The sequence below is a fragment of the Sebastes umbrosus genome, chromosome 23 (genome assembly GCF_015220745.1).
Source record: "Sebastes umbrosus isolate fSebUmb1 chromosome 23, fSebUmb1.pri, whole genome shotgun sequence".
Taxonomy (NCBI): domain Eukaryota; kingdom Metazoa; phylum Chordata; class Actinopteri; order Perciformes; family Sebastidae; genus Sebastes; species Sebastes umbrosus.
In genome coordinates this window covers 140,136-167,787 of record NC_051291.1, presented here as the reverse complement: position 1 = coordinate 167,787, position 27,652 = coordinate 140,136, and the positions used below count along the sequence as shown (strand labels likewise).

The following is a 27,652-nucleotide window of genomic DNA, read 5'->3' as shown; positions in this document are numbered from 1 at the left end:
AGTGAGCTCTGTCAATTGGAGTGAGTGCACTGCTAAGTCTGGCTACACTACAAAGGTTAGCAGATCTGACTGTCAATAGTGTCTTGTGGGTGGGAGGGTGAGGGAGGGTGAGGGAGGGTGAGGGGGGGCGGGTGAGGTGGTGAGGTGGTGGGGGGGCGGTCGCTTTGAGAGAAAGAGATACTTTGATATTTGGGAATGTTAGAAGGGTGAATGTGGAGAAGTGGAGGTTGGGGATCTAATTACCGGGCCATAATTGGGGGCTGGGGAATAGGTTGCCGTCCTCTCAACTCGCTGCAGATCAATTATGTTAAGAGAACATCTGTAAGTAGAGCTTAATGAGGTCCATTAGAGCAACATGCGCTGCCTTCCCTAACGGTGCTTGTCAGCTTCTTGGATGAGCTGGAGTGTGCTGCTGACTGGGGACCTGGTGGAGGGGCTTAAATAGGAGAGGAGGCTCCACTCTGCTGCCAGACAACCAGAGAGACACACACAGACAGAGACACACAGAGAGAGAAGGGAGGGAGAAGGTGAGCGAGCAGCAGCAAAGGGGGGACAGAGACGACCTGTGAGCCGGGTCCGGAGAGGGGGGGATCTCATCTGACAACTGGAGTTCTGTAACTCCGACTGGCGCCAAGTTCTCTTCAGACAACCTGGAGTCTGAGGAAAGTTGCCTTGTGGACACTTTAAGTGAAAGTGAAGAGGAGAGACGGACCGCTGCAGCGACCCTGACTCTGTGTTTCTGAGCATCCCTGGCTGCTCTTTAAGGTACGTGTTCAATTCTTCTGTGTGTTCAGTCCTCTGTGTGTTCAGTCCTCTGTGTGTTTCTGGGTTAGAGCACACTCTCCTCCTCTCCTCTCCTCTCCTCTCCTCTCCTGTCCTCTCCTCTCCTCTCCTCTCCTCTCCTCTCTTCTCCGCGGAGCCACGGCTGCGCGTAAAAGTGTCGGCAAGACATGAACACAGCTGCTGACTCCATCCTCCATCCTCCATCCTCCGTCCTCCGTCAGTTTCTCAGGCTGCTGGTCCACGCTGTCCTTTTATCTCTTCATTAGAGACGGAGGCGGGAGGCTGCGGGGTCAGCAGGCACGACCACAATGAGCTGCTCTTCTGTCCGTTTGTGCGCGTGTATGTAGATGATGTGAGCGTTTATAGATGATGTTTCCGTTGGATGAAGAGACTCGATCCGCGCCGTGCGACCGTCTCCTCCATCCTCCATCCACCACCGCTGCCTTCTGTCTCCATCTTCCCTTCACACGGAGGATGACTAACCGGTGGAAGGGCACCGGAGAGAGAGAGAGAGAGAAAGAGAGAGAGAGAGAGAGAGAGAGAGAGAGAGAGGTGGCAGCAGGCAGCAGCCTCACACACACACTCCACACACACACACACACACACACTCTGCAGAAAATTGCATGATTACCAAGATAGGCCGCCTTGAAATAATTCAATCCATGACAAAACCTAATTACTGGCAGGTAATACCCTGTCAGCTTTAATGCATCTCATCACTCATAATGGCGCAGAGAGCATTTTATGACCCATCTCATTATCGCTGCATTTTGGGCTGGAGCCGCATGCCAACTATTGACTTGTATCTCCTCTTCCTCCTCCTCCTCCTCCTCCTCCTCCTCCTCTCTACCAGAATATTTAAGGGGAGAACTTGTCAGGCTGTGTTGGAACACTGAATAGTGTGTATGCAAAAGGGAGGCGTGAGGTGGAGATGTGGAGGCACCAACATGTGGACCTCATCCTGATGCTCTCATCTGGTCCACACTCATACTGATCAGGACTGAATGGTGCAACAAATAAACCCTGTCCTCTAATTACAGGAAGGATTTAAATAAAGAGGAGAGGTGATGGAGGAGAGGAGTGGAGAGGAGAGGAGAGGAGAGGAGAGGAGAGGAGAGGAGATAATGAGTCCAGGCTGCCACGCGGAGCTCCAGGACCTCACATGACGCCTGCGTGTGCGCGCGTTAGGAAAGAGGAATCAATGATCTCGGTTCAGACTGATTTAATTGTCTGTATTAGATCTGCTTCCTCTTTATTTAAACTCTATTCTGGTCTCAGACCGGTTCACTCTCTCTCTCTCTCTGTTGCTCGTCTGGCCACGTGCACGCTGATTGTTTTAAAGGTCCCATATCAGCTCATCTTCAGGTTCATTCTTGTATCTTGTGTTTCTACTAGAACATGTTTACATGCTGTAATGTTAAAAAAAAACTTTATTTTCCTCATCCTGTCAGTCTGAATATACCTGTATTCACCCTCTGTCTGAATATACCTGTATTCACCCTCTGTCTGAATATACCTGTATTCACCCTCTGTCTGAATATACCTGTATTCACCCTCTGTCTGAATATACCTGTATTCACCTTCTGTCTGAATATACCTGTATTCACCCTCCATCTGAATATACCTGTATTCACCCTCTGTCTGAATATACCTGTATTCACCCTCTGTCTGAATATACCTGTATTCACCCTCTGTCTGAATATACCTGTATTCACCCTCTGTCTGAATATACCTGTATTCACCTTCTGTCTGAATATACCTGTATTCACCCTCCGTCTGAATATACCTGTATTCACCCTCTGTCTGAATATACCTGTATTCACCCTCTGTCTGAATATACCTGTATTCACCCTCTGTCTGAATATACCTGTATTCACCTTCTGTCTGAAACGCTCCGTTTTAGAGCATTTTGATGGAATTGCAACAGAATTGCGTTGCTAGGCAACAGCGTGGGTCCATGTTTACTTCCTGTCAGCTGATGTCATTCACATACAACAGGAAATAAACTGGGACACATTTAGAATGTTTACGTTTAAAACTGTGTAACGGTCTAAATATTGTAGATTTGTGACATCACAAATGGACAGAAATCCTGACGGCTTGTTTCAAACGCTCAGTTTGTGAATACGGGCTGTGTGTATTTCTCTGTGGATTAAGCGTTTCGATACTTTCACAGTATTTATATAGAACTTAAAGGGACTGTTTGTAACTTCTTACACGTATAAATCTACCGGGTCGGGATCCCATGCACGCTCGCGTGTGGCTGGAGTCTCTGCTCCTCTGCCTGCCTTCACTCACACACCGTGCTCCTTCTCTCTCTCTCTCCACCTCTCACGTGCATGCTGCTCACTCCACACTGCAGAAGAGTTAGTTTAGCTCTGAGAATATCTAGTGAATGTTCAGTGGACGTTTGTGCAGAAATAACTGCTGCAGCTCCTCCAGACCAACAGAGGTTTCCCGTGTCTTGTGAAGTGACGGGGCTCCGCAGAGAGAAACGTTATCGTCTCCCACCAAAACTCCGGCGTCTCCCCCGTTCCCTCCGGCCGCGGTCGGGAGGCTGAGGCGGGAAAAGCCAACACTAGGATCAGCATTGATTCATGGAGAGACCTTGGTCTGGTCAGCTAACATTACTGCCAAGCAGCTGAAATATAGAGTGATATTGTGCTTTTAGCTGACGTGTGTCTCCTCACTGTATTGAGTGATGCTCCTTCATGTCTATGTAGAGCGAGCACAAGCGCCAGCAACAGGACGCTGACTTTAGTTGACTTAACGGCCACAGGTGAAGCTGTTAACAACACATTATGATTCTTACATAGAGTCCCTTTAAACCTGCTTTATAATGAAAAAACATGGAAATGTCACTTTGTTATAATCTGGGACCTTTAAGGTGCATCAATCAGAGCTGCTCATCAACAGCAGTCCTGTTTAACCTGCGTGCACGTGGCTGAACTCTCCAGATGTGACAGATGTCAGTCAGCTTGTTGTTAACAGTAGTGTCCCTGAACGCACCAGTCCACCTTAAACCGACTGATGCGCGTGCACCTGCAGACTAACCTGTTCCTGACTCTAGAATATAATGAACACCGTGCGTGTGCGCGTGCCCGCGGCTCCACGTTGTGTGGGGGGTAAATGGGCGTTCCGGGGGCGTGCACGCGCAGCATGCTCTCCGTCCTCTAGAGGAGCGGCGGGAACTCAGTGGAGACCTGATCCTGATGGTGGATCGTGCACGGTGCACGGAGTGATGTCTCACCGGTGAGGGACTGGGGGGGGGGGGGGGGTTGGAGATAATAAAGCTGGACTTCCTGCCGTCTCGTGCACACTCTCGCTCATGCACTGGGGGGGTCCTGAAGTCCTGAAGACCTGCTGACTGTCTGCAGCTCCGTGCACACCTGTAGCTGCACGCGACTCTGGATCCACCTGGAGAGGAGAGGAGAGGAGAGGAGGCGCGAGATGACAGTCTGGTGAACTTTGTTTGTGCATGAGGGACGTGGTCTGATCTGGTTCTGGTCTGGTACTGGTCTGGTCTGGTCTGGTTCTGGTCTGGTCTGGGTCTGATCTGGTCTGGGTCCTCTGCTGGACTTGATGTTCTGCTGGACTAGTTGATAGAAGGTGAGTGAAGCTGGAGACTGAACCATCTCTAGATGTTCTCCATCATATCAATACATTATTAAATCAATTAATCAATTAGTTTCATCATGAAGCTTCTGGGATCTAGATATGGGCTCTGAGTGAGAGAGACTGGACCGGGCTCCCGGTGCTCCTCCCGGTCCTCCCGGTCCTCCCGGTGCTGTATAGTTCTCCGTTAAAGCGCTGATGAGCAGCAGCAGGAGCCGCTGCTCTGTTCTGTTCTGTTCTGTTCTGAGGCAGCAGGATTAGTGTGTGTGTGTGTGTGTGTGTGTGTGTGTGTGTGTGTGCGTGTGCGTGTGCGAGTGTGTGTGTGTGTGTGCATGTGCGCGTGTGCATGTGCGCGTGTGCATGTGTGCGTGTGCGTGTGTGTGTGAGAGGAAGCGTCTCAGTCAGTCGCTCTCTGCTTCTCTCCGGTCGCGCATCTCTCCGTCTCTCGGTTCTCAACGCGCCGCGTGACGACGGACCGGACCGGACCGGACGGAACCGAGCAGCTCCTCCTCTCTCCTCCGGTGCTGCCCGGTGTTCTGTTTGTTCTGCTGGCCGGTGTGTTGCCCCCCTCCGCGGTGGATAGTCCCTCTCTCTCGGTAACAAAGCCCCGCTGCCTGCTGCTGCCTGCAGACAGCTGCTCTGCTCTCCGGACCAGGCGGCTCCGGTTGCTGCTCGGTCGGTCGGTCGGTCGGTCGGTCGGTCGGTCGGTCGGTGCTTCTGCGGTTCAACAAATGCAGAAAAGGGAGAAAAGTTTCGGTAAGACGTTTCCTCGTTTCTCATCATGTGTGTGTGTGTGGTGTTTTGTGCTGTGCGCCGGTAAGTTGCTGCATCTCCGTGCGTCGGACCCGCAGCTCGGACCGGCTGTTGCTCCAACCGGAGACATCCTCCGGTGATAACCTCTACCGGAGACATCCCGGAGCTGCTGCTCGTCACCGGAGGAGCATCACGGCAGATCGAGTCTCTGTGTGTTAAATCCGTTATTGGCCTTTACCGGCACTCCGCTGCCATGGCAACAGTAATTAAACTGATAGGGTGAAATGTCAGCAGCTCGGTGGAGAACAGCTGCGACTGAAATATAACACTGTTCTCTGCATCCTCCATCACCTCCTCCTCTCCTCTCCTCTCCTCATCTCCTCCATCCTCTCCTCCTCCATCACCTCCTCCTCTCCTCTCCTCTCCTCATCTCCTCCATCCTCTCCTCCTCCATCACCTCCTCCTCTCCTCTCCTCTCCTCTCCTCCATCACCATCAATCCATCCTCTCCTCTCCTCATCTCCTCCTCCTCTCCTCTCCTCCATCCTCTCCTCTCCTCTCCTCTCCTCCATCCTCCATCCTCTATCCTCTCCTCCATCACCTCCTTGTCTCCTCTCCTCTCCATCCTCTATCCTCTCATCTATCCTCTCCTCTCCTCTCCTCCATCCTCTCCTCCATCCTCTGCTCCATCCTCTCCTCCTCTCCTCTCCTCTGGAGGATGATCCATGTGTCCGAGGACACTCAGCAGCAGCAGCCTTCAACTTCCACACTGAGAGTAGAACAGTAGAACAGTAGAACAGTAGAACAGGGAGGATAGGAGCCGGCGTGCAGAACAACACAGATCTGATTAGCAGCTCCGAGCAGCTGTGCTTCTCTCTGCTTCATGGAAACACGGAGCTTTTGTTCAGCCCTTCAGCTCTTCAGCGGGCGGAAGAGCCAAGTGGTCGAATTCCTCTTCTTCTTCTTCTTCTTCTTCTTCTCCTTCTTCCTCTTCTTCTTCTTCTTCTTCTTCTTCTCCTCCTGAGTTGATTGCACAGTGATAAAGAGGGAGTCTAAACTCTTCTTCCTTTGGTTTGGTGATGAGAGGAGAGGAGACTTACGTTAACAAGGCTGGACGGATCAGAACAGATCAACAGCAACCTGTTTGATATATTAATATATATATATATATTGATATATATATTAATATATATATATTAGTGAGTGTATAATGTGTGGCAGCTGAGGACGAGCCGTCTGTGTGTGTCCTGACATGTTTTATAATAGTGTTGCTTTAAACCCAGTTCAGCTCTAGTTCTCCTCCAACTCACTGAAACTCAGTCTGAATACATTTACTCCTGCTGAACTTTAAAGGTGTTTTTATTTATTTCTGTATTTATTTACAACATTAGATGACATGTTGCCTGAGCGTGCTGGAGGTAGATGGTCCATCCGGTCCAGTAACATGTGGTGTTGTGTAGTGTGTTGTGTTGTGTGGATGCAGACTGATGACAGCTCACATGTTGGTTTCTGTGATGGAACAACTTTCAACTTTCCTGTTTACATTAAATTAATATTAACCGCTGCAGCGTCCTGCACCTCTAACACTCAGCAGGAATCATGTACTAACTCATGTAAAGTGGGTTTTATACTTGGAAACGGTCCAGACGTAGAACCACGTAGAACCACGTAGAACCACGCAGAACCACGTAGAACTCAAATGATAAAAAAAAGGAAGTTTGACTGTTTAAAATGACTAAAACTAAAGTATACTTTAAGAAACACTGAGCGCGCGTGTGTGTGTGTGTGTGTGTGTGTGCGTGAGGGTGTGTGTGTGTGTGTGTGTGTGTGTGTGTTGAATGGGGGACAAAGGGGATGGGGGGTGTGCCTGCCTGCCTCTCCTCAGGGAATGGAAGGAGAATACTAATTCCAGCCCGGTGCGAAGCCACATTGCCCCCCCGACCACCCCCCCATCCTGGCCTCCCCAATGGGCCAACAAAGCCTCTCCACAGTCCGCTCAGGACAAACAATACGGGCCGCTGCAAAGCCCCCCCGCCTGGAGCCACGCCCCTTTAAACACAGAGAGGAGGTCAATGTAGAAAAAAACTAAACCCCCAAAAAAAAGTGTCCTGGAAGAAATGTGAAACTGTGTCTTTGTGTGTGTGTGTGTGTGTGTGTGTGTGTGTGTGTGTGTGTGTGTGTGGGCTGCGTGTCGGTGTCACAACACTGAACCATTAGTTTTCACTCCTCTTCGTCTTCGTCTCCGTCTTCCAGTCCGATGTTGTTATTTTACTATAACGTAACCCTTTTAATATCTCTGATTATTATTATTATTGTTAAATATAGTTTAAATGATACTTTAAATTATAGTTAAATAAGTCTTATATCTTCTACTGTATAACAATAATAACAAAGACGTGTTCCTTACTGTCATTTCTCTAATGTTAATGGCCTTGTATTGAAGCTGATTGAACAGGAGTGTGTGTTCTCAGAGTCAGATATATTGGTTGTATTTACCGCCGGCCTGCTGAGGGCTGCGTCCTCAAGCCTCATCTACTGCAGACTACACACTGTAACTCTGCTTCCTTTGTGCAGTGCATTGTGGGAAAATACTTCCAACAGCACACCAAAAAAATTAAATGATTTCACGTATGTATTCTGCATGCGTTTTATTTTTTTTGGTGCTGCACTTAATTTATAGGATTTTATTTTTAACTTTTATTTTCCCGTCAGTTTGCTGGACTTTTGAATTAAGACGCAGACAAACTGGGACTTCTGACTCGGTCAAACCTGAGAAAAAAAGTATTATTTGTGCATGTTTTTTTGAGCTCTCTTCCTGAAGCTCTCCTCACTCACAACATTTGTTATATTTTTTGCAGTAAAGGAACGTCTGCGAAGTCTGTGTACTGATGTTTTGAGTCATTTGGTTGAGTTAATCTCTGTGTAGTCTGCAGACCTTCATGGTTTTGACACACACTTTAAGATTTGAATCAGTGTTTTTATAAACGCGACAAAAAAACACTAAATTAATTTTCACTCTTAAAGTGTTGAAAATGTCAGCTGCCTACATCCAGTAGATAACTCCTAATTTACTGGTTAAAATCTGTGTTTTTGATAAATACGAAATATAGGGATGATATAGTCGACAAATACTCATTTTCACTTGTGTCTTATTTCATTTTAGTGTTATTTAAAATTAGTGTTAAATACATAAATATTGTACTCAGACCTCGTCTGCTGCTTAAAGATGGACGAGCACAATGAGAGCACATCAGGAACTGTATTCCTCTTTTCTCATCAACTAAACCTTTTTTATAAATGTCATACGTGTTCTCCGTACTCGATCATTTTAGCTTCATCTTGTCTTTTCTTTTCTCTCTGTGTCACCGTGAGGAAGCGTCTGCCTTCCTCCTCAGTCGGCTGCTGTTGGATGAGTTGTTTGAAGCCTCTCTCTCTCCCTCTCTCTGCTTCTCCCAGGTATACAAATGCTCTCCGTCCAGCCGGACACCAAGCCAAAAGGCTGTGCCGGCTGCAACCGGAAGATCAAGGACCGCTACCTGCTGAAGGCCCTCGATAAGTACTGGCACGAGGACTGCCTCAAGTGTGCCTGCTGTGACTGCAGGCTGGGCGAGGTGGGCTCCACGCTCTACACCAAAGCCAACCTCATCCTGTGCCGGAGAGACTACCTACGGTAAGAAAGACGACAAAACACACACACACACACACGCCTGGTCCCAGTGTGCACGGGGCCGTCAGAGTCATTTAGGTGTATTCGGTGGAATGGAGCACAGAGACGTTTTATTCCGGCCTGTGATCTTGTTTTAAAGCCTCAAAATGTGTCACGACCACCCAGCAATCAGACCGCTGCAAATGTGTAAATGATGGTATATTATGGTATATTATGGGATGGCATTTCCACTTTTTAATTAGTTACATTTGTTGTTTTATTTTCAGTAATGTTTTTTTATTCAGCAAACATCGATATAACCGTCTCAGGAGTCTCACGTGACCCCGTTCCCATCATTTACATGTTGGTATTGTTTCTATTTATCCGAAGTGTCAGTTGAGCTCCAGACGCCGTCGTCACGGCCTTGTGTGTATTCAAGGTAACCACATGAAGAAACATTTGCTGTGAATAGTTGCAATCCAGATTTTTAGTGGATTATACATGTTGAGTTTAGTGAAACTGACAGAAACTATGATCTTAAAATATCATCATAAGTCACAAATAACACGGCTGAAAAATAATAAATTTATTCTGAGTAGCTTTTCCTTCAGTCCAGCCACGCCAACAACCTTTCTGATATTATGAGGCTGGAGAATGTTAATTATTCTCAAAAGCATCACAACCAATAAATAACTATTTCAATTTACGCCAGCAATAACAATAAACTCTTTACAGCCAATCAGGACGAGGAACAGCACTGTGGATATCTTGATTGACAGAGAGATCCACCAATCGGTTCCAGCCTGACGTACGGTGGGGGCGGAACACTGATAGGATCAATTCATATAGTCAGGGTTATTATAGGAAACTCATATGAAAATAAGCAGTGAAAAATATTGTTAGTAAACTAAGAAAAACTCAATATTGCCCGGGTAAAAAAATTAAATAAAAATAGACGCAAATTAATTAGTATTTATTTATTTTTTGTATTATTCCTGTCAGCTCCGAGAGACGACGCTGTGCCGTAACGCTTCACTAAAATAGAGCAGAGATTGAACATGAAACATTATGCAGTATGTACAGTATGTAATGTAGCTACAAAACTAAACTAAAACTAAACTAAAACTAGCAAACATACTCTGAAAACCAACTCAAACTAAACTTCACTTCCTGTTTATTCTCTGGAATAGAATGTTTTTAATTCACAGAAATATATATTTATATATATATATATATATATATATATATATATATATGGTCACAATGTATTAACTGAGCCTTTTAAAAACAATTTGAATATGAGGTGAAATTATTTCCAATATGAATCATTTCTCAAAAGTCATCAAAGGAATCCTCATCCACAGATTATTTATTGTTATTTATTTTTATTATTTTTTTTTAGCATGACTGGTAAAGATATATATATATATATATATATATATATATATATATATATGTATATGTCGGTGTTGTTGTGGTCGTACTGAGACCAGCCGCTGTCTTTAAAGTTCTTTCCATAAGGAATGTGTAGTTTATGGAGGTCTGACACATGGAGAGATTTCTACAGACACTGATCAGCATTTCAGATTTAAAAAAAAAAAAGTAAATATTTTGGCATTCTTTGTACCCAATGTGTGAGATTTATGACAAAAATATAAATGACAAAAAATATAAATTACAGGACATTTATACATAATGTAAAAAGAAAAAAACAGCATTTTATCAGTGTGTGTGTGAGTGTGTGTGTGTGTGTGTGTGTGTGTGTTTGAGAGTGTGTGTGTGTGTGTAGACTAACCTGCTCAGAGAGGAGAAGCTTTCTGTGCCAGAGAATTGAACCAAAAGGTTTTGAGCCTCACTGCTGGATTATCAACCCTCAGTCAGACTCACTGACTCGGCCTGAACACTCACACCGGCTCCATGTGCAGCCAGGCGCCGGTGGAAAACACCATTTAACACACTGTTTATTATTATTATTATAATTAATAATATTATAATTATAATTATTAAGTCAAGTTATATGTTTCCATCAATGCACCTCTTACATTTTCCACATAGAAGAACATGAGTGGAACCAGTGAGGTGATGCAGCAGCCAGCTGGAGCTCAGGTTGCTGGTTTGATTCCTGGCTCGCCCTCCACATGTTGAGCTAAACACTGAGCTGCAAACTGCTGCTTGATAAAGTGTCAAAAAACATATTAGGTGAGAGGTCAGAGGTCACTGAGACAATCCGTCTGTTTGAAGTGTTGTTGAATAGTTGGTGTAAAGGTTTTGGATAACGTTGGTATAGTAATTGTGTGGAGGAGAGTTAGTGGAAGACAACCTCTCTCTCTTCTTCTGTTGTTGTGCTGCAGTCGTGTTGCAGATATATATATACGTGTTGCAGATTGTCTTTATAGTTGCTCAGTTTCCAGCAGGAGGAAACCTCCGGGTCTGAGAGGTGAAGCTGGTGCTATAAAGAGCTTTAAACCTGCATCTTGTCTAGCAGCCAGCAACTCCTCTGGTTCTATAGAAGTCTCTGAGGAAACTTGATTTATGACCTCAGTAAACATTGTAAACATGAGTTTATGTTTCAAGTCTTCTTCAATACAGCATGATGTTCATTTAGTAAATTATGATCCTATTTAGAGTCAGACAGACCATAAAGCAGGGGATGCTTTAGGGCGGGGCTACCTGCTGATTGACAGGTCGTTGTCCGTGTTTTCGTCTTATATCTTTAACCCTTTCACAGCGTGTTTTCATTTCATCAAAGTTAATTATAAGCTTTTCTGGTCGCCTGGTTGGGTTGTACTTAGCTCCGCCCTCTAGTGTCACTTTAAAAAAACAACATGGTGACGGCTTCAAAACCCGTGGTCCACAAACCAATGGGTGTCGTCATGGTAACTACGTTGACTTGTTATATACAGTCTGTGGTTTCCACAAAGCCAAACATCAAGGTGGCAACTTTAAAATGTCTTTACATGGCTTGTTGGCTTCTACAGTCCAGAAGAAGTAGCCGGTGTTTAATGTGTTCAGTTTAAGGTGAAACGTCTCAGTAAACAGTGACACAGACGTACACAGACCAGATATTTACCTCCACCCAGTGACCCAGTGACCCGTTCACTGGGTGACATGTTCCACGAACACACACACTGTAGTTTATTGTGACTCAATCACACATCCACCGTCCTGCTGTCTCAAATGTGTATTAATCCGCCACTGAAGATAGTCCCCAACAATGCACGTCTTCCGGTTTGAGTAACATTTGCTAAAAACTACAGTGACCAGCTGTTTAATGAAATTACTGATCTTTTTTTAAAAACAGTTTTTAAAGATTTCTGTCTTTATTAGGAACGAATGGGCTTGTTGAGAGACGGACTAATGCGGTGTTGGTTTGGGTCTTTACACAGCGAGTTGAGCGGTTTGAGTTGCACCTCCAGTATATTTATGAAACAACAACACAGGCTCCGTAGTCCGAACCAAGACGGCAAACTTTATTACTCCTTTAAACCTCGACAAAGGCAGCGCAGACTAGATCCACTCCTTCCCTTCTTACCTTTCACAATAAAAGTCCTAGACATATGATATGCGATAATTCGTGTGGTATATTTGTCATGCCCCCCGGTGTGTAAAGCCCTTTCGCCCAGGCCAGACCGCCCGCATCAACGTCGCGTGGCGGTTGCGTGATTCACACGTCGGGTGTTCACGCCAGCTGCCTTTCTGCTGCTGTCAGCCCTTTCTTTCTACATAGAGTTTTCATTTCACAATAAATGTAATTTATATTTATTTTAAACAGAGAAAGGTTCAGATACGTGTGGTAATTTGTAAATAATATTAATAATCCACAATTAAAACCCCGTACTATATTCATTCATGGAGCTCTGCAAGTCACTGCATATTCTACAACACTGTCCGGCACATATTTCAGAATAAAAGCCTTGTGTTAACAAATGAAGGAATTCTGTCCACTGAAAAAAAGTGCTTTAGGGCTTTTATTTTGAAATAAAAGCAGGAAGTGTTGATTTAAAAAATATATGTTTACTTTTTTTCATCTCCGTAACATATTCTACAGATAGAGACATGTGAACTGTAGTAATGTAGCTGATAGTGTGGCTGCTCTAACCTGTTAACCCGGACGCAGAAATAGCAAACAACACACAACGCAGCCGCAAAGCGCTGCTGACGTTCCTGACGTTCCCGGTGTGTCCGAGGCTTTTAGTGTGAAGCCTCATGTAAATATATCCACACCTCCAGCTGAGCACCAGGCCCTCTGGACAGAATCCACTGAGCAGCAGCAGCAGAGCGTCACAACAAAAAAGCTGTAAATGTCATCAGTGAATCAGTTGATGTGGACATTGTTTTCCCAACACCGATGCATTCAGCAGCAGCGGCGGCGGGGCGGGCCGGGCCGGGCCGGGCCGGGCGTTCTCCGAACAGGCGTGCAGGCTAAGAGGAAGACCAATTCCAACATGTTATTCTTTCATCTTCAAAGTTCAAGGTGACTGAATTGATTTGACGCTCGCTATCACGCGAGTGGCCTGCCCGCGAATGCGCCCTGACATCTCCTCACTGCTGGCTAATGAATGGCAAATATAGCAAAACCGCAGTACTCCACATCTGATCTGCAGCGCAACAAAGAAAGCCAGGCTCCATCACCGAGGCAATCAATGGCTGCAGCATCACAAAGCAATACGATTTCACACACACACACACACACACACACACACACACACATACACACGCGCGCTCCCCTTACCTCAAAAAGCAACCTCAAATATATGATTTCTACTTATGTTTATCTCAGTCTGTCAGCCCAGGTTAGCGACAGGAGAGGAAAAAATAAGGATGACTACACATTTAGTCCATTTTTATATTCCATTGGCTTCAACGGTAAATTATTTTGGCCTTCATTATACCCCCCCCCCCCACATACACACACACACACCCGCCTTCTCCAAGTCAATCCCTTTCTGCTTAGCAGGGTGGCATGTTATTAGGCCTGACATAACCAGGGTTAATAGAATTCTTCAGGGGTCTACAACCATGAGCGATGTGATCCCACCAGCAGAGAAATAATAATCCTTTATCGCAACACATGCACAAACAACTGAGGGGAGGAAAAAAACAAACACGGGAGAAAAAACTTAGTTTCAGCAGCGGAGTCCCTGTGTGATCAAATATGATGTAGAGAGAGAGTGTGTGTGTGTGTGTGTGTGTGTGTGTGTGTGTAACCAAGCCATCCCTTCATAAACCTGCGACTGCAAACATAATTACAGGTATTATCTCCTAGAGCTTGATTTGTGCTTTGCTCTCTCTGAATACGGAGGAACGCGGCGAGAACATTTTATCAACAAATGATCCCTTTGAAAGCGGAGCCTCATTGATGATAGCGGTAATAGCGCGACACCACTGTTTATGCTGATGTGTGATTTCCCCAGTACAGAGCGATAATGTTTGAAAAGCCCAGAGGAGGGAGGAGAGCAGACAGACTGACACATTTAAGTTTAAAAAACGCTGAGGAAATGAAGACTGCGGCACGGCAGCGGCCTGCTGAGTGCCACCGCACACACACACACACACACACACACACACACACACACACACACACACACACGAGCACCAGCGCCGGCTCCAAGGCCGGGTGCAGGCGTGAAAAAGCTGTTGGGCATCAGTTAATGGAAAACTGTAAATTCCAGGCATCCATTTTAAAGACAGCACCAGGAGAACACTTATTTATTTATCTATCTATTCATTCATTTTTTTAATCCAACTTCAATTTTCCTCTACAGTGGTTTTACTAAGATTGTAAATGCAAGCAAACTCACAGAGCCGTCAACACGGCTGGATTTATTAACGTTTTGGAAAGCTGGCTATCAGCGAGAGATAACCAACATGTAGAGCATGGTGCACTGTAATAACTCACAGGGCTTCTTCCTCCTTCAGAATCAACTCGGCAGACACCTTGTGTATAAAAACACGTATGTAAATGTACATGTATCTTTTTATTTCATCTCACATCGGGCTGCTTATGACGCGTTTGTCAGTTTGTATGTCGGCGTCAGGCGTGACTGTGACATCAAGTCAAGCTTTATCTCCGGGGAGCCGGCGGGGACGGAGGAGGAACGACTCAGCCTCAAACTCATCTATTCTTTTCACAAATCTCATTTAGATACTTTCTTCCTTATGAACACGTGTCACACCTTTAATATAAAAAACACTGTTCGGTGTGTGATTACTCACAAAGTATAGTTTCCTTAGCTCAGACGTGCACGTTCAAATGAAGAGTTCAAGACCAGATTCTGAATCCATACAGTTCCTCCTCTGTGTCCTCCGCCACAACTCTTAATCATACAGGGTCTTTAACGTGCACGTGTCATACAGGGACTTTAACGTGCACGTGTCACTTCATATTTTAATATTTACCTTTATTTCTTCGTGTGTGCGTTCAGATTGAAGGTGAGGCACAAATAGTTTAGTGTGAAGTTGACTGCTAAGTCTTATTTCTGTGAGCTTGTTAGGAATGTTAATAATTAACCGTTTAACCGTTAACCTACATTAAGGATTTTAACCGATTAATGCTATCGGTTGAAACGGTTAAAAGAAATATTAATAATTAATCAAAAAGTGGCTCGCTGGTCCACCTTAACAGCCCACCTTAAGAGGCAGAGCCGGAGTTGCAGGATACAGGAAGTTGGCTCTAGAGCGTCACAGTTTGAAGCGTAGGCCCGCTGACCAGGCGTGGGTCTTTGAGGAGTTGGCAGTGAGAGTGTGTTGGTCATAGAGTTACCTGTAACCTTTCAGAACATAGTGAGCATGTGGACGGGCCTGTATCAGAACATACTGAGCATGTAGATGGGCCTGTATCAGAACATACTGAGCATGTGGACGGGCCGTATCAGAACATACTGAGCATGTGGACGGGCCGTATCAGAACATACTGAGCATGTGGACGGGCCTGTATCAGAACATACTGAGCATGTGGACGGGCCGTATCAGAACATACTGAGCATGTGGACGGGCCTGTATCAGAACATAGTGAGCATGTGGACGGGCCTGTATCAGAACATACTGAGCATGTGGACGGGCCTGTATCAGAACATAGTGAGCATGTGGACGGGCCTGTATCAGAACATACTGAGCATGTGGACGGGCCGTATCAGAACATACTGAGCATGTGGACGGGCCTGTATCAGAACATACTGAGCATGAGGACAGGCCTGTATCAGAACATACTGAGCATGTGGACGGGCCTGTATCAGAACATAGTGAGCATGTGGACGGGCCTGTATCAGAACATAGTGAGCATATGGACGGGCCTGTATCAGAACATACTGAGCATGAGGACAGGCCTGTATCAGAACATACTGAGCATGTGGACGGGCCTGTATCAGAACATACTGAGCATGTGGACAGGCCGTATCAGAACATAGTGAGCATGTGGACGGGCCGTATCAGAACATAGTGAGCATGAGGACAGGCCTGTATCAGAACATACTGAGCATGTGGACGGGCCGTATCAGAACATAGTGAGCATGTGGACGGGCCGTATCAGAACATACTGAGCATGTGGACGGGCCTGTATCAGAACATACTGAGCATATGGACGGGCCTGTATCAGAACATACTGAGCATGTGGACGGGCCGTATCAGAACATACTGAGCATGAGAACAGGCCTGTATCAGAACATACTGAGCATGTGGACGGGCCTGTATCAGAACATACTGAGCATGAGGACAGGCCTGTATCAGAACATACTGAGCATGTGGACGGGCCGTATCAGAACATACTGAGCATGAGGACAGGCCTGTATCAGAACATACTGAGCATGTGGACGGGCCTGTATCAGAACATACTGAGCATATGGACGGGCCTGTATCAGAACATACTGAGCATATGGACGGGCCTGTATCAGAACATACTGAGCATGAGGACAGGCCTGTATCAGAACATACTGAGCATGTGGACGGGCCTGTATCAGAACATAGTGAGCATGTGGACAGGCCTGTATCAGAACATACTGAGCATGTGGACAGGCCTGTATCAGAACATACTGAGCATGTGGACAGGCCTGTATCAGAACATACTGAGCATGTGGACGGGCCGTATCAGAACATAGTGAGCATGTGGACGGGCCGTATCAGAACATAGTGAGCATGTGGACGGGCCGTATCAGAACATACTGAGCATGTGGACGGGCCGTATCAGAACATACTGAGCATGAGGACAGGCCTGTATCAGAACATACTGAGCATGTGGACGGGCCGTATCAGAACATAGTGAGCATGTGGACGGGCCGTATCAGAACATACTGAGCATGAGGACAGGCCTGTATCAGAACATACTGAGCATGTGGACGGGCCTGTATCAGAACATAGTGAGCATGTGGACGGGCCTGTATCAGAACATACTGAGCATGTGGACGGGCTGTATCAGAACATACTGAGCATGTGGACGGGCCGTATCAGAACATAGTGAGCATGTGGACGGGCCGTATCATTATGGGAGCTTCGTGTAACTGACATGAATCCAAACTGACAACTAAGAATGATTAAAAGCTTTTATTCAGGCTCCTGTTAGGCCTCCAGGAATGAGTGTTTCTAACTGGCTAATGTAGCTTCACTGATAATGATGTAAGCGCAGCAGGACACATCACTTATTATGGTTATGAAAAATAAAATCCCCCCCCCACTAAAGAGAGAGAGAAAGCAGCAGAAGAGTAGTCGGTGTCATCCTGAGTAATGGAGTGGTAATTAAATGTCCGTTCAGCGTGAATATCAGGCTAAAGATGCAGCTTTATTTCTACCCAGATTACACACAAACATCCCACCGAGCCGACCGGACTCCCGGCTAGATCACTCATTGTTACGGCGAGGATGGATGGCACAGCGATCCACAAAGAGCCGTGATTTCAGAGTGTAGCCACTGCACAACATCCCGCTCGCCTGACGACGGCCGTGCTCCTGGGAGATTTGCAGGAAGCTGGGTGTAGTTTGTCATCAGCGCTCTCCTCCCTGATTCTCTGCAGGCTGAAAGATTCAGGCCAGCTCCTCTTCCTCTAATGACTAGCGCAGATGTTCAGCTGTTCTCCCAACTAACAGTGAAGGGCACGAGGACATCCTCAGCCGGGCCGCTGGTCAATGACACCAGAGCTGTGAGGGTAGAGACATACATAGTGTTGTATACCTTTTAGTCAACGTTTCACATCACTGCTGACCATTTCTTCTGTTACAGTTTCATATCTCTCATGTATAGCTTGCCCCTATAGGAGTAATGTTCATATTGGATGATTATACAGCGAGGGATGAGCAGCGTGTCCCACTTTAACGTTATGCAGGAGACCGTCACCTGTAACCAATTCTTTTATTGCCTAACCTTAAACACACCATAGTTCCCTAACCACAGTGCAGCTGCCATGTCTACATATTACAAACAACGTATCAGCGTTCTGTCTGGCAGCAGGGTCACTGGTGAACGCCATGCTGGCTAAACTTACTGACAGTAGCAAGTTGTAAGTGACACACAATGATAACTTTATTCTGTCAAAACAGAAACATGCCTGCAACGGTTAATACAAGGGACATATATATTAAGACGGGACGTATAGTTGCATAAAGTATTTTATTTTTTTTATAACTTAACGACTGTTTGAAAAATGGTAAATCCTGACTCATCCTTAGTGTGTAACGTAACGTACTTAACTGCATGACAAACACACTTCTTTTAACCCAACCCACCATCTTCTCCTAAAGCAAACCAAGTGGTTTCCTGTGAACACAGAAGTTGACTTTGAGAAGACGGTGGATGCATGTCAATGACACGTCCAACAGCGACGTAGAGCGGTACGTAGAGCTTCAGTTTGAAGCTGCTGTGTGAGTTGGGACAGTGTGGAACATTGCAAATGACTAAACTGGACTGGACTTGATGTTGCACCTTGATTTGTGTACTAGCTAACCAGTTCCTGATATAAGATTATGAGAAAGCAACACTGTAATGTGTTTATCTGGATGTGTAATGTAATAGTCAACTTCATCCAGTGTGGGACATCACAGATAACATTTTGTCTGCAGCGCGGCTGTAATTGATTTTTGTTTTGTTCCTTTAGAGGAGAACAGGGAGGGTTTGTTTTTGTGAAGGATGTGGTTCTGTAAAAGGTTACAGAGCCTGCTGTGTCAGTGAATGCCACCATCATTACTAACTCTGTCCTTGTGCCTCGTGCCACATTTTAGTTTTCCTTCGGTGAGACGGCAGCAGAGCGGCGCTCCGTTAACTGCAGTTTAAATCTAAAAGTCAAGTCAGTCAGGTAGTGACGGACCGAACGGGCTTCAGCTCATCCACTTATTTGATTTCTCAGATTATTGTCATTGAAGTCGGTTGAATGGGAACAAGCAGAAGGTGAAGTTTGAAAGACGTTCCTCCAAACATTCCCTCTCAGGACAGAATCATTTTTTTGAGGCCTCAGAAAAAGAAGCAGCCTTCAATTTTTTTTTTTGTGAACCACTTGAGCACTTGAGGGGAGAATTTGCCTGGAATGCGTGGGTTCATTCAGACCCCAGATTGAATCCTGTCTCCGCTGCTTGTTATTACAATAGAGCACTCAGCATGCAGAAAGGGCCTCTCCTGCTCCAGCTCTTAATGGGACTTAAAGGTGGAGAATGCAGCACTCGGGTCTGTCAGCCTCGCCACTTTACCTTCTTATTCCTTCATCTTCCTCAAACACACACACACACACACACACACACACACACACACACACAGTGCACGTCTCCATCTCCCTCTTCAGTCTCGGCCCTCTTGGCCTCCTTTGATGCTGCTAATCAGGCTCTCCATCACTTTAGAGGGGCCATAGATGATTACCTGATTCTAATTACATACAATGGGGGAAACTTTTGTTTGATGTCTTTTGTGTGTTTCTCGCGCTGGCTTCCTATAGCTTTCACACACACACACACACACACACACACACACACACACACCCTCCCCTGGAGACTCCTCTGTATGAGGCGAGACATTCACGCAGCAGCAGCGAGGCAGCAGCGAGGCAGCAGCGAGGCAGCAGCGAGGCAGCAGCGAGGCAGCGAGGCGGCCTCAGCGCTACAAGGTGAACTATTCCCCGGCACGTGTTATTATTAATAACTGCCAGAGAGAGGGGTCACCCAAGACAACTCCTTGAAAAGAACCGCGGGCGAGGCAAGTAGGCCGCAGCTGGGTGTGTTGTAAAACAATACCCCCCCCTTCCCCCTGAGGAGACGCGCTGCTTAAAGCAGGAATAATGCATGGTGGGGGGGGGAGCCGCGCAGACACATTTCTCGGGCCGTGAAAAATTAAGATGTCACCACCTGGCGCTTTTAAGCATACCTTTACCAGAGAGCTGCAGGTATTACAATATGAATAGGTCGGGGCTATAACTTTCACCCCCCCCCTCCGTCTCTCTTTCTCTGCTCACAACGCGGCGTCGTTAAACTTCTGACGGCGGCGTTAAATTCAAATGGCTTGTGAGCGCAGAGGGGGGGGGGGCAAAGATGAGGAGAAATGCTAATCAGCAGTCAAATGATGGGACATCTCTAGTTAGTGGAACTCATCGGGGAGGGTTCTAGCCACAACAGTGAGAGTACAGTGAGAGTACAGCAGTGTGATTAAGGTCTAACATAACAGTGAGAGGACAGTGGTGTGATTAAGGTCTAACACAACAGTGAGAGTACAGTGGTGTGATTAAGGTCTAACACAACAGTGAGAGTACAGTGGTGTGATTAAGGTCTAACATAACAGTGAGAGGACAGTGGTGTGATTAAGGTCTAACACAACAGTGAGAGTACAGTGGTGTGATTAAGGTCTAACACAACAGTGAGAGTACAGTGAGAGTACAGTGAGAGTACAGTGGTGTGATTAAGGTCTAACACAACAGTGAGAGTACAGTGGTGTGATTAAGGTCTAACATAACAGTGAGAGTACAGTGAGAGTACAGTGGTGTGATTAAGGTCTAACACAACAGTGAGAGTACAGTGAGAGTACAGCGGTGTGATTAAGGTCTAACACAACAGTGAGAGTACAGTGAGAGTACAGTGGTGTGATTAAGGTCTAACACAACAGTGAGAGTACAGTGAGAGTACAGCGGTGTGATTAAGGTCTAAATGTTGGTTATGAGTAAACACAGTTCAAAGCAGGACAGTATTTCGCACCCTGAAATTGCTTTACAGCACGATTCCTGCAGTATATATATCTGACTCCCACATGTTCCCGTTTCTTTTAGATTTCTCTTTAACACAGGCAAATGTGTGACTGCAATTTCCTCCCTCTAACCTTTTCATGAGGTTCCTTTAGGCCTCGCTCACAGTTTGCATGCATCACAAATCCCGCTTCAACATCCTCGGCACAATTCAACCCCTCCGTCTTTCTCCAAATGAAATTGCTTTCGGCGGGGTCAAAGGTCACGGAGCGGTCCGTGTTATGATTTGATCTGATCTGTGCCGAGGAATAGAACGGGGATAATTCCTCCCTATTCCTCATGCCTCGGCGTATAAAGGCCCAAAACTGTTGCATTACTTGTCCTCCTGTTTGTTTTTGGGGGATTTGAAGGGAAGTGAGATGTTGTCCTGAAGCTGCTGCAGGGATTCCTCCCACACGGCCAGCGAGACGAGAAACTGATGGTTCAGATGAGCTCAGAGATCGGTACTGCATTTAGCATAAAACAATATGCTCCAATCATAACATGGCAAACTGCAGCCCAACAGGCAACAACAGCTGTCAGTGTGTCAGTGTGCTGACTTGACTATGACTTGCCCCAAACTGCATGTGATGATCATAAAGTGGGCATGTCTGTAAAGGGGAGACTCGTGGGTACCCATAGAACCCATTTACATTCACTGATCTGGAGGTCAGAGGTCAAGGGACCCCTTTGGAAATGGACATGACAGTTTATCCTCTCCAACATTTAGTGTAAGTTTGGAGCGTTATTTAACCTCTTCATGACCAGCTAGTCTGACATGGTTGGTACCGATGGATTCATCAGGTTCTCTGGTTTACTATGAGACAACCTCCAAGATTATATAAAACAGGTAACAGCCGCCACGCTGCTGACGTTCCTGGTGTGGCCGAGGCTTTAGTGGACGAACATGACGGTGCCGGCTTGCCCCGATAGCACCGTATTGTAGCCGTCTACAGCGATCCCTCTTAATACTGGAGCAGTTTCACAAATAGTTGTCCCTATTAGTCAGTTAGACACAAAAACATGGGAAGAATGGTTGATAAATCCTGTTAGTTAGTTAGATAGCTCCCCTTTAAAGCAGACTGTCGTCCAGGAGAAATGAGAAGAAGAGCTCTTATTTCCTCCGTGTTGACTGGAGGTGAACAGACCACAGCCTTCTCTCAGTCATTATAGTGCAGGTCATGCTCAACCGTACCACGGACAGCCCGGTGTACGATCCAGCCCGACCCGATCATGTTTGTGTGTCCGCTGAGATGGTCCCGTAGGCCCCCGAGGGCCGGCCGGTGCTCCGCCTCGGCTCAGTGTTTCATCAGCGAGCTTATCTAATTCAGTGTCCCAAACACATCAACCAGGGTAATGAAAAATTCATTGAGTCAGTTACTTTGTGCAATTGAACACATCCATCATCTCCTGATGCTTTGTAATATTGTAAATCATGTGACCGCCCCCCCCCTCTGACCAGGCAGACCTCTTTGTAATGAATATTGACTCGTATTGCGTTAAATTCATTCAAGCAAATCAAGCCTTTTGAAACGGGTGAAGCCCGCCGCGCCCCGCCGCGCCCCGCTCTGGTCACGGGCGCCCCGCTCTGGTCACGGGCGCCAACGTGTCAGCGTTTTCTTTTTTTTCAAGGTTTTCATTTGATTTCCAAACGTTGTAGAAGTTGATGTTGGTAACTCCATTACCTGCTGACTGGACTCGGGCTGTGGAAGCTCGTGTGGATTTCTCTCCTCATCCCAACTATTTGATATCCTCTCTCCGTCCAGATTAACCTCTGTGGCCCTAATAAACGCTCTGTATTGACATCAAAGGGATGGGAAGATGGCGCTATGCCTTATGGGAAGGGGAACACGGGCCTCCTGAAAGAGCCCGAGCACGGCTCCCCTTCTCGCCGAGCAGTAATTGTGCCTGTCCTCTCCGAAATTATGCTCTTCTTTGTCTTTTTAATTAAACTCAAGAGCAGTTTGGAGGCTATTTGACCTTTGCTGGCCCCTCTTTATGGGGAGTGCCGCAGGTCATTTCCATGCATATATTAATGGCTCGCCCTCCTCCCTTTTCCTCTTAGGCAATGATCCACGAGGCTTTACAGATTAAGGAGAGGTTCGGGTCTCGAGTATTGCCCGTTTTTAATCTGCTGTGCAGTGAAGTTCTTTGATAGAGAAGAAGCAGAATGTTTGAGACTTTAGTCGGAGCGGTTAAGAGAGAGCGTGTTTTAAAGGATTGTGTTTTGTCTGTAACCGTTGTTAACCTCCCGAACCCTTCACTTTCCTCTTTAGTCACGTTGCATGGCAATATTATTATACAGAGTGAGAATCAGAGTTTAATTCATTTATTACACGTGTAGAAGGAATCGGTTTGGTGCGTTCATGTGTCAGGACAGGACAGCAAAATAAAGACATAAAGATAGATTCACTTAGAGACAAACAACGTCTTTTATTTCTGCACAGCTGACGTGCTCTGAACACGCCGTGTTACCGCCGGTTTAAACTCCTTTTCTCCTCAATTTATGACTTTAATCTCGGAAATTCAGAGTTTTTTCTCAGAATATTACCCCCTCCCCCGGCTCCGTCATTATTATTTTTAATCCTAATACGCCGTCGTAGGTTTGGATGAAATGTACAGAGAGCAGATATGCATAGTGTGTTAAAGTACGTGGAAAGGACAGGAGATTGAGGTAAATTTTAACTTTATTCTCTTCATTATATTTGACTTCAAGTTTATATTTTTGTCTTAAAAACAATCAAATTGAAATAAAAACTAATTTTAAAACCCTTTTGAAAACAGTAAAAACCCACATTCCCAGGCAGTACTGCACCATTATGATAATCATGATTATCATAATTAATATTGAGATCATGATTATTTACTGAGTTTAGGGACAAAATATTTTCATTGCACTTTCACATTAAAATAGATGGAGCGCTGCTTTCACCTTCACACTGAGCTACATTCCTGCTGATGGACAAATCATTGCATCAAAATAAGACTTTAAATAGTGTTCCTCTTCCGCTGAATGTGTTCACGAGTAATATACAGAATACTTCTGCATTTTAAATCCATCAGGTTCATTTCATTGTTGGAAATTGTGATCGTGATTAATGCTGAATTAGTTGTGCAGCCCAACGCTGAGGACACGACCTTGGTGTCCTCAGCGTGTCCCTGCAGCCCTGCCGTGGGGACATCCTGATGTATTCAGCATCTTTTGACACTCTGGGATCTGGACTTGATCTCGACACCCCGATGTCGGTGTAGCAACAATTAAAGAATGACAACAGAAGGAGAGATGTGGCGTTAGTCAGTTAGTCAGAGGGCTGCTTCTTCATCACAACATGAAGGCATTCTCCTCTGTTTTAGTTGCATCACTGCTGAACTCCACCACTGAGTGTGTGTGTGTGTGTGTGTGTGTGTGTGTGTCTGCGGTCACCGCCTCTGCAGCCCGGCCTCACGCCTGTCTGGAACACACTGCTGGCTGCAGCGCCGCCACATATTTGGCCGCCACCTCTCTTCTGCAGGCGTGTGAGAGTATGATAACAGCCCTGCTGTTTGACACACACTGATATGCAGCGCCCCCCCCCCCACACCTCCACCCACACACACACCCCTGGCATTGGTTTGTTTTGTTTCAGGGCTACGTGTGTGTGTGTGTGTGTGTGTGTGTGTGTGTGTGTGTGTGTGCGTGCGTGCGCGCGCGCGTGCGTGCGTGCGTGTTTGGGAATCATCCACAGTTTTCAGCCTGTATACAATCACACTCACCTGGTTGGTCCAAAGCTCACCTCTGGATAGGTGAGTGTAGCGGCGCAGAGCGCGGTGGAGCCCGTCTGATGCCTGAGAGGGAAGACGAGCGTCGTCGTCGTCGTCCCCCCCCCCCCCCAGTGAACCTGCACTTCTCTCTGTTTTCAACTATTGATGCTAAATAGCTCCAAGTGACAAAAGCAGATGTGTTGTGGCGGGCCGGGATCAAACGCCGCCATGCATGATTAATGTGGCCCGCCGGAGCAGACCAGGGTCTGGCTTTGTGCCCGTCGATGACAGGATGGAGGGAGAAGGTGGAGCAGAGGAGGAGGTATATACGGAGAGGTGGAGGACAGAGAGAGAGAGAGAGAGAGAGCACCTGTTAGTCAGAAGCCCTCTCTACACAGAGACTCTGTTATACAGCCGTAAAGAAGATCCACCGTTCTGCCCACTTTACACCAAAACCAAACAATGGTGGCAGAACACCGGCCCGGTGTGGTATTCTAGATCCTGTAGCACGCCAGCTTTACAACGCTTAACAGCGTCTGTGTCTAGTGTGTGTGTGTGTGTGTGTGTGTGTGCGTGTAGTCGCGGCGTGACGTCGACTCGGCTCTCCATCCCTTTTATACAGAACAGCAGTGAGGCGGAATAACGGTCCGCCTTCAACAGGCTGTGTGCAACAGACTAAACACTCCCCCTCTAGTATGACCTTTAACCTCTGTGTGTGTGTGTGTGTGTGTGTGTGTGTGTGTGTGTGTGTGTGTGTACAGGTGTCTGTGTAGTTAGAGAGAGTCAGGGAAGATCCAGCCAGATGTAGATGTAGATGTAGATGTAGGGCTGAGAGCAGATCAGAGACACGGGGCTCTGGTCTGGTCTGGTCCGGTCCGGTCCGGTCCGGTCTGGTCCGGGATCAGTGTGATTGTGGCCTGCAGAGCTCCACCGCTCTCCGTCCGGGCGTCCCAGTGATCGCTGTGGGCTGAAGCCTGGACAGGACGACGTGGATGAGACGTTCATTAGTTGTGGATTAGAACAAGTCCAGAGACATAAAGACATGCAGGTCAATGATCATGATGATGAGTCAGAGAGGACTCTGTTCATACTCTGCTTCACGCTAGACTAAACTGTGCTCTACCTGCATCAGAACACAAATGGTGCACATGCGCATTAACATCCTGCAAAAGTAGCGCACAGCGGTGAGATGACCAACAGGAAGAGTCATATCTAATATAATGGTACATATTTAATCAACCCTCACCTGTGGTTTCGCCGTAGTTTCAGCGCCTTCAGAGGACACGCCCCCCCAGCGTTTCAGAGCACAGAGCACAGATTGAAACCTGATGTTGTTGTCTGGGTGGTTGATAAGTCATGTTTCTGTTTCTGAAGTGTGACGAACTGAGGACGTATATTTATTTTGGCTTTACTCAAACTTTAATGTAAGTACGCGAGACGGAGTGGAGCTCCGTCATGGAGGCGTGGAAGCAGCACGTCTGCGTGCGTGAACCTGAGCCGCTCAGCTTGCCAGCAATTAGTGTGTGTGTCTGTGTGTGTGTGTGTGCACGTGGTGGGCTTCAGCCAGGCCTTCTGTGCCACCCCTTGGTTAATGAGGCCTTTATGGAGATGAAGTGGGGGTGCAGGAGAGGACGACGTGGAGATGAGTGCTAGCCAGAGAGACTGGAGCTGGCTGCAGCTGTTAGACCCGTGAGTGGTGGAGGGTGGGGTGTGTGTGTGTGTGTGTGTGTGTGTGTGTGTGTGTGTGAGGGGGGGGGGCACTGTGGAAAACAGGATTTCAAAATGCTGATTGGTTGGTGTCAGCCCCACTTACAGGCGTTATTTGGATGGTATAGGCAGAGCTGTGAGGCCTGCGCTGAACCCCTGAGCGACTTCTCAATTAGTGGGCGGCCTAGCGGAACTGCCAGACACACTATTGTGCGCGCCCCCCCCGCACCACCACCACCACCTCCACCACCTCCACCAGCAGCCAGCCCTGATCCGGCCGCCGCCTCCCAGGCCGCCACGGCACCCAGATCTCTTCAGCGATCAGGTTACTGCGTGGTGACTGGGTGAGAACACGCTCCGATAGGATCCTTTAGTAAAGCGCTCTTTGGGTGGAGCATCATGTAGTAAAGCGTCCTCTGGGTGGAGCATCATGTGGGAGTCGCAGCGCTGAAAGGAACCTGTGTTGTTTTTATAGAGCCAACATTAAATGTGTGTGATGTTGTGCTCTCCTCCATGATAACCACGGCGCTCAGAATGGAGGAGTGTGATGCTTTGTGATGCGTCCAACCTGAATCTCTGTGATAACGCGCCGCCACAATGAGGGGGGGGGGAGTAGCTTGCGTAACCAAGCTGAGCCGGTCGTAGCCGCTGTGCCGCTACGCTGTGCCGCCACGCTGGTGTAAAATGAGATGTAAATGCGGCAATTTTAACAGCCTGAGTTATTCATGAGGAAGCCAACAGAAAGAGAGGAATGCTAATGCTACACACTTCTTCTTTGCCCTTGGCCGGGGCACATCAACAAACAAGTCACTCAGCAAAGGAATTAACAACTTCATTAAGTTACCTGACAGCGTTGGCACCTCCAGCCCTGCATCACTTTGGCTGATGCCAGAGCTATCTGCGGCTACAGGAGCTGCCAGACGTACATTTGCAGACTAAACCTGAGAACGGCGATAGCTTAAACTGTTTTGAATGCATCATCTCGGGACGTTGGTCAAAACCCCAGAACTCTGAAACTGGAAGAAATCTGTCACACCAAATCCATACAAAGACTCATTATTGAGAAGACATCCAATCTATAATTGGTTTTGGGGGTATAAAAGAATCAATGTGTTGCTGAGGTCACGCCTGCCTCTTGTATATGTGATGTGTATCTGGTGGTGCTGAGAGGCTGGAGGACACAGCAGCGACTGCAGACGGGCTGCTGCTGCTACATTGATTGCACCTTC

At 46.8% G+C, this 27,652-nt stretch overlaps 1 protein-coding gene across 4 annotated transcripts in view; it reads left to right on the top strand.

The window, feature by feature from the left end:
- Positions 1-276: 276 nt before the first annotated feature.
- lmo3 (LIM domain only 3) overlaps positions 277-27,652 on the top strand; it is a 65,973-nt gene continuing 38,597 nt past the window's right edge. The window contains exons 1-2 of one of the 4 annotated variants that reach the window (XM_037760960.1): positions 277-765; positions 8,607-8,820. In XM_037760960.1, coding sequence (XP_037616888.1) covers positions 8,615-8,820 — 206 coding nt within the window. In that variant the 5' untranslated portion in view covers positions 277-765; positions 8,607-8,614. Of the gene's footprint in view, positions 766-3,596; positions 4,393-4,789; positions 5,155-8,606; positions 8,821-27,652 lie in introns of those variants that run through there. The other 3 variants (XM_037760959.1, XM_037760961.1, XM_037760958.1) reach the window with 3 other exon arrangements.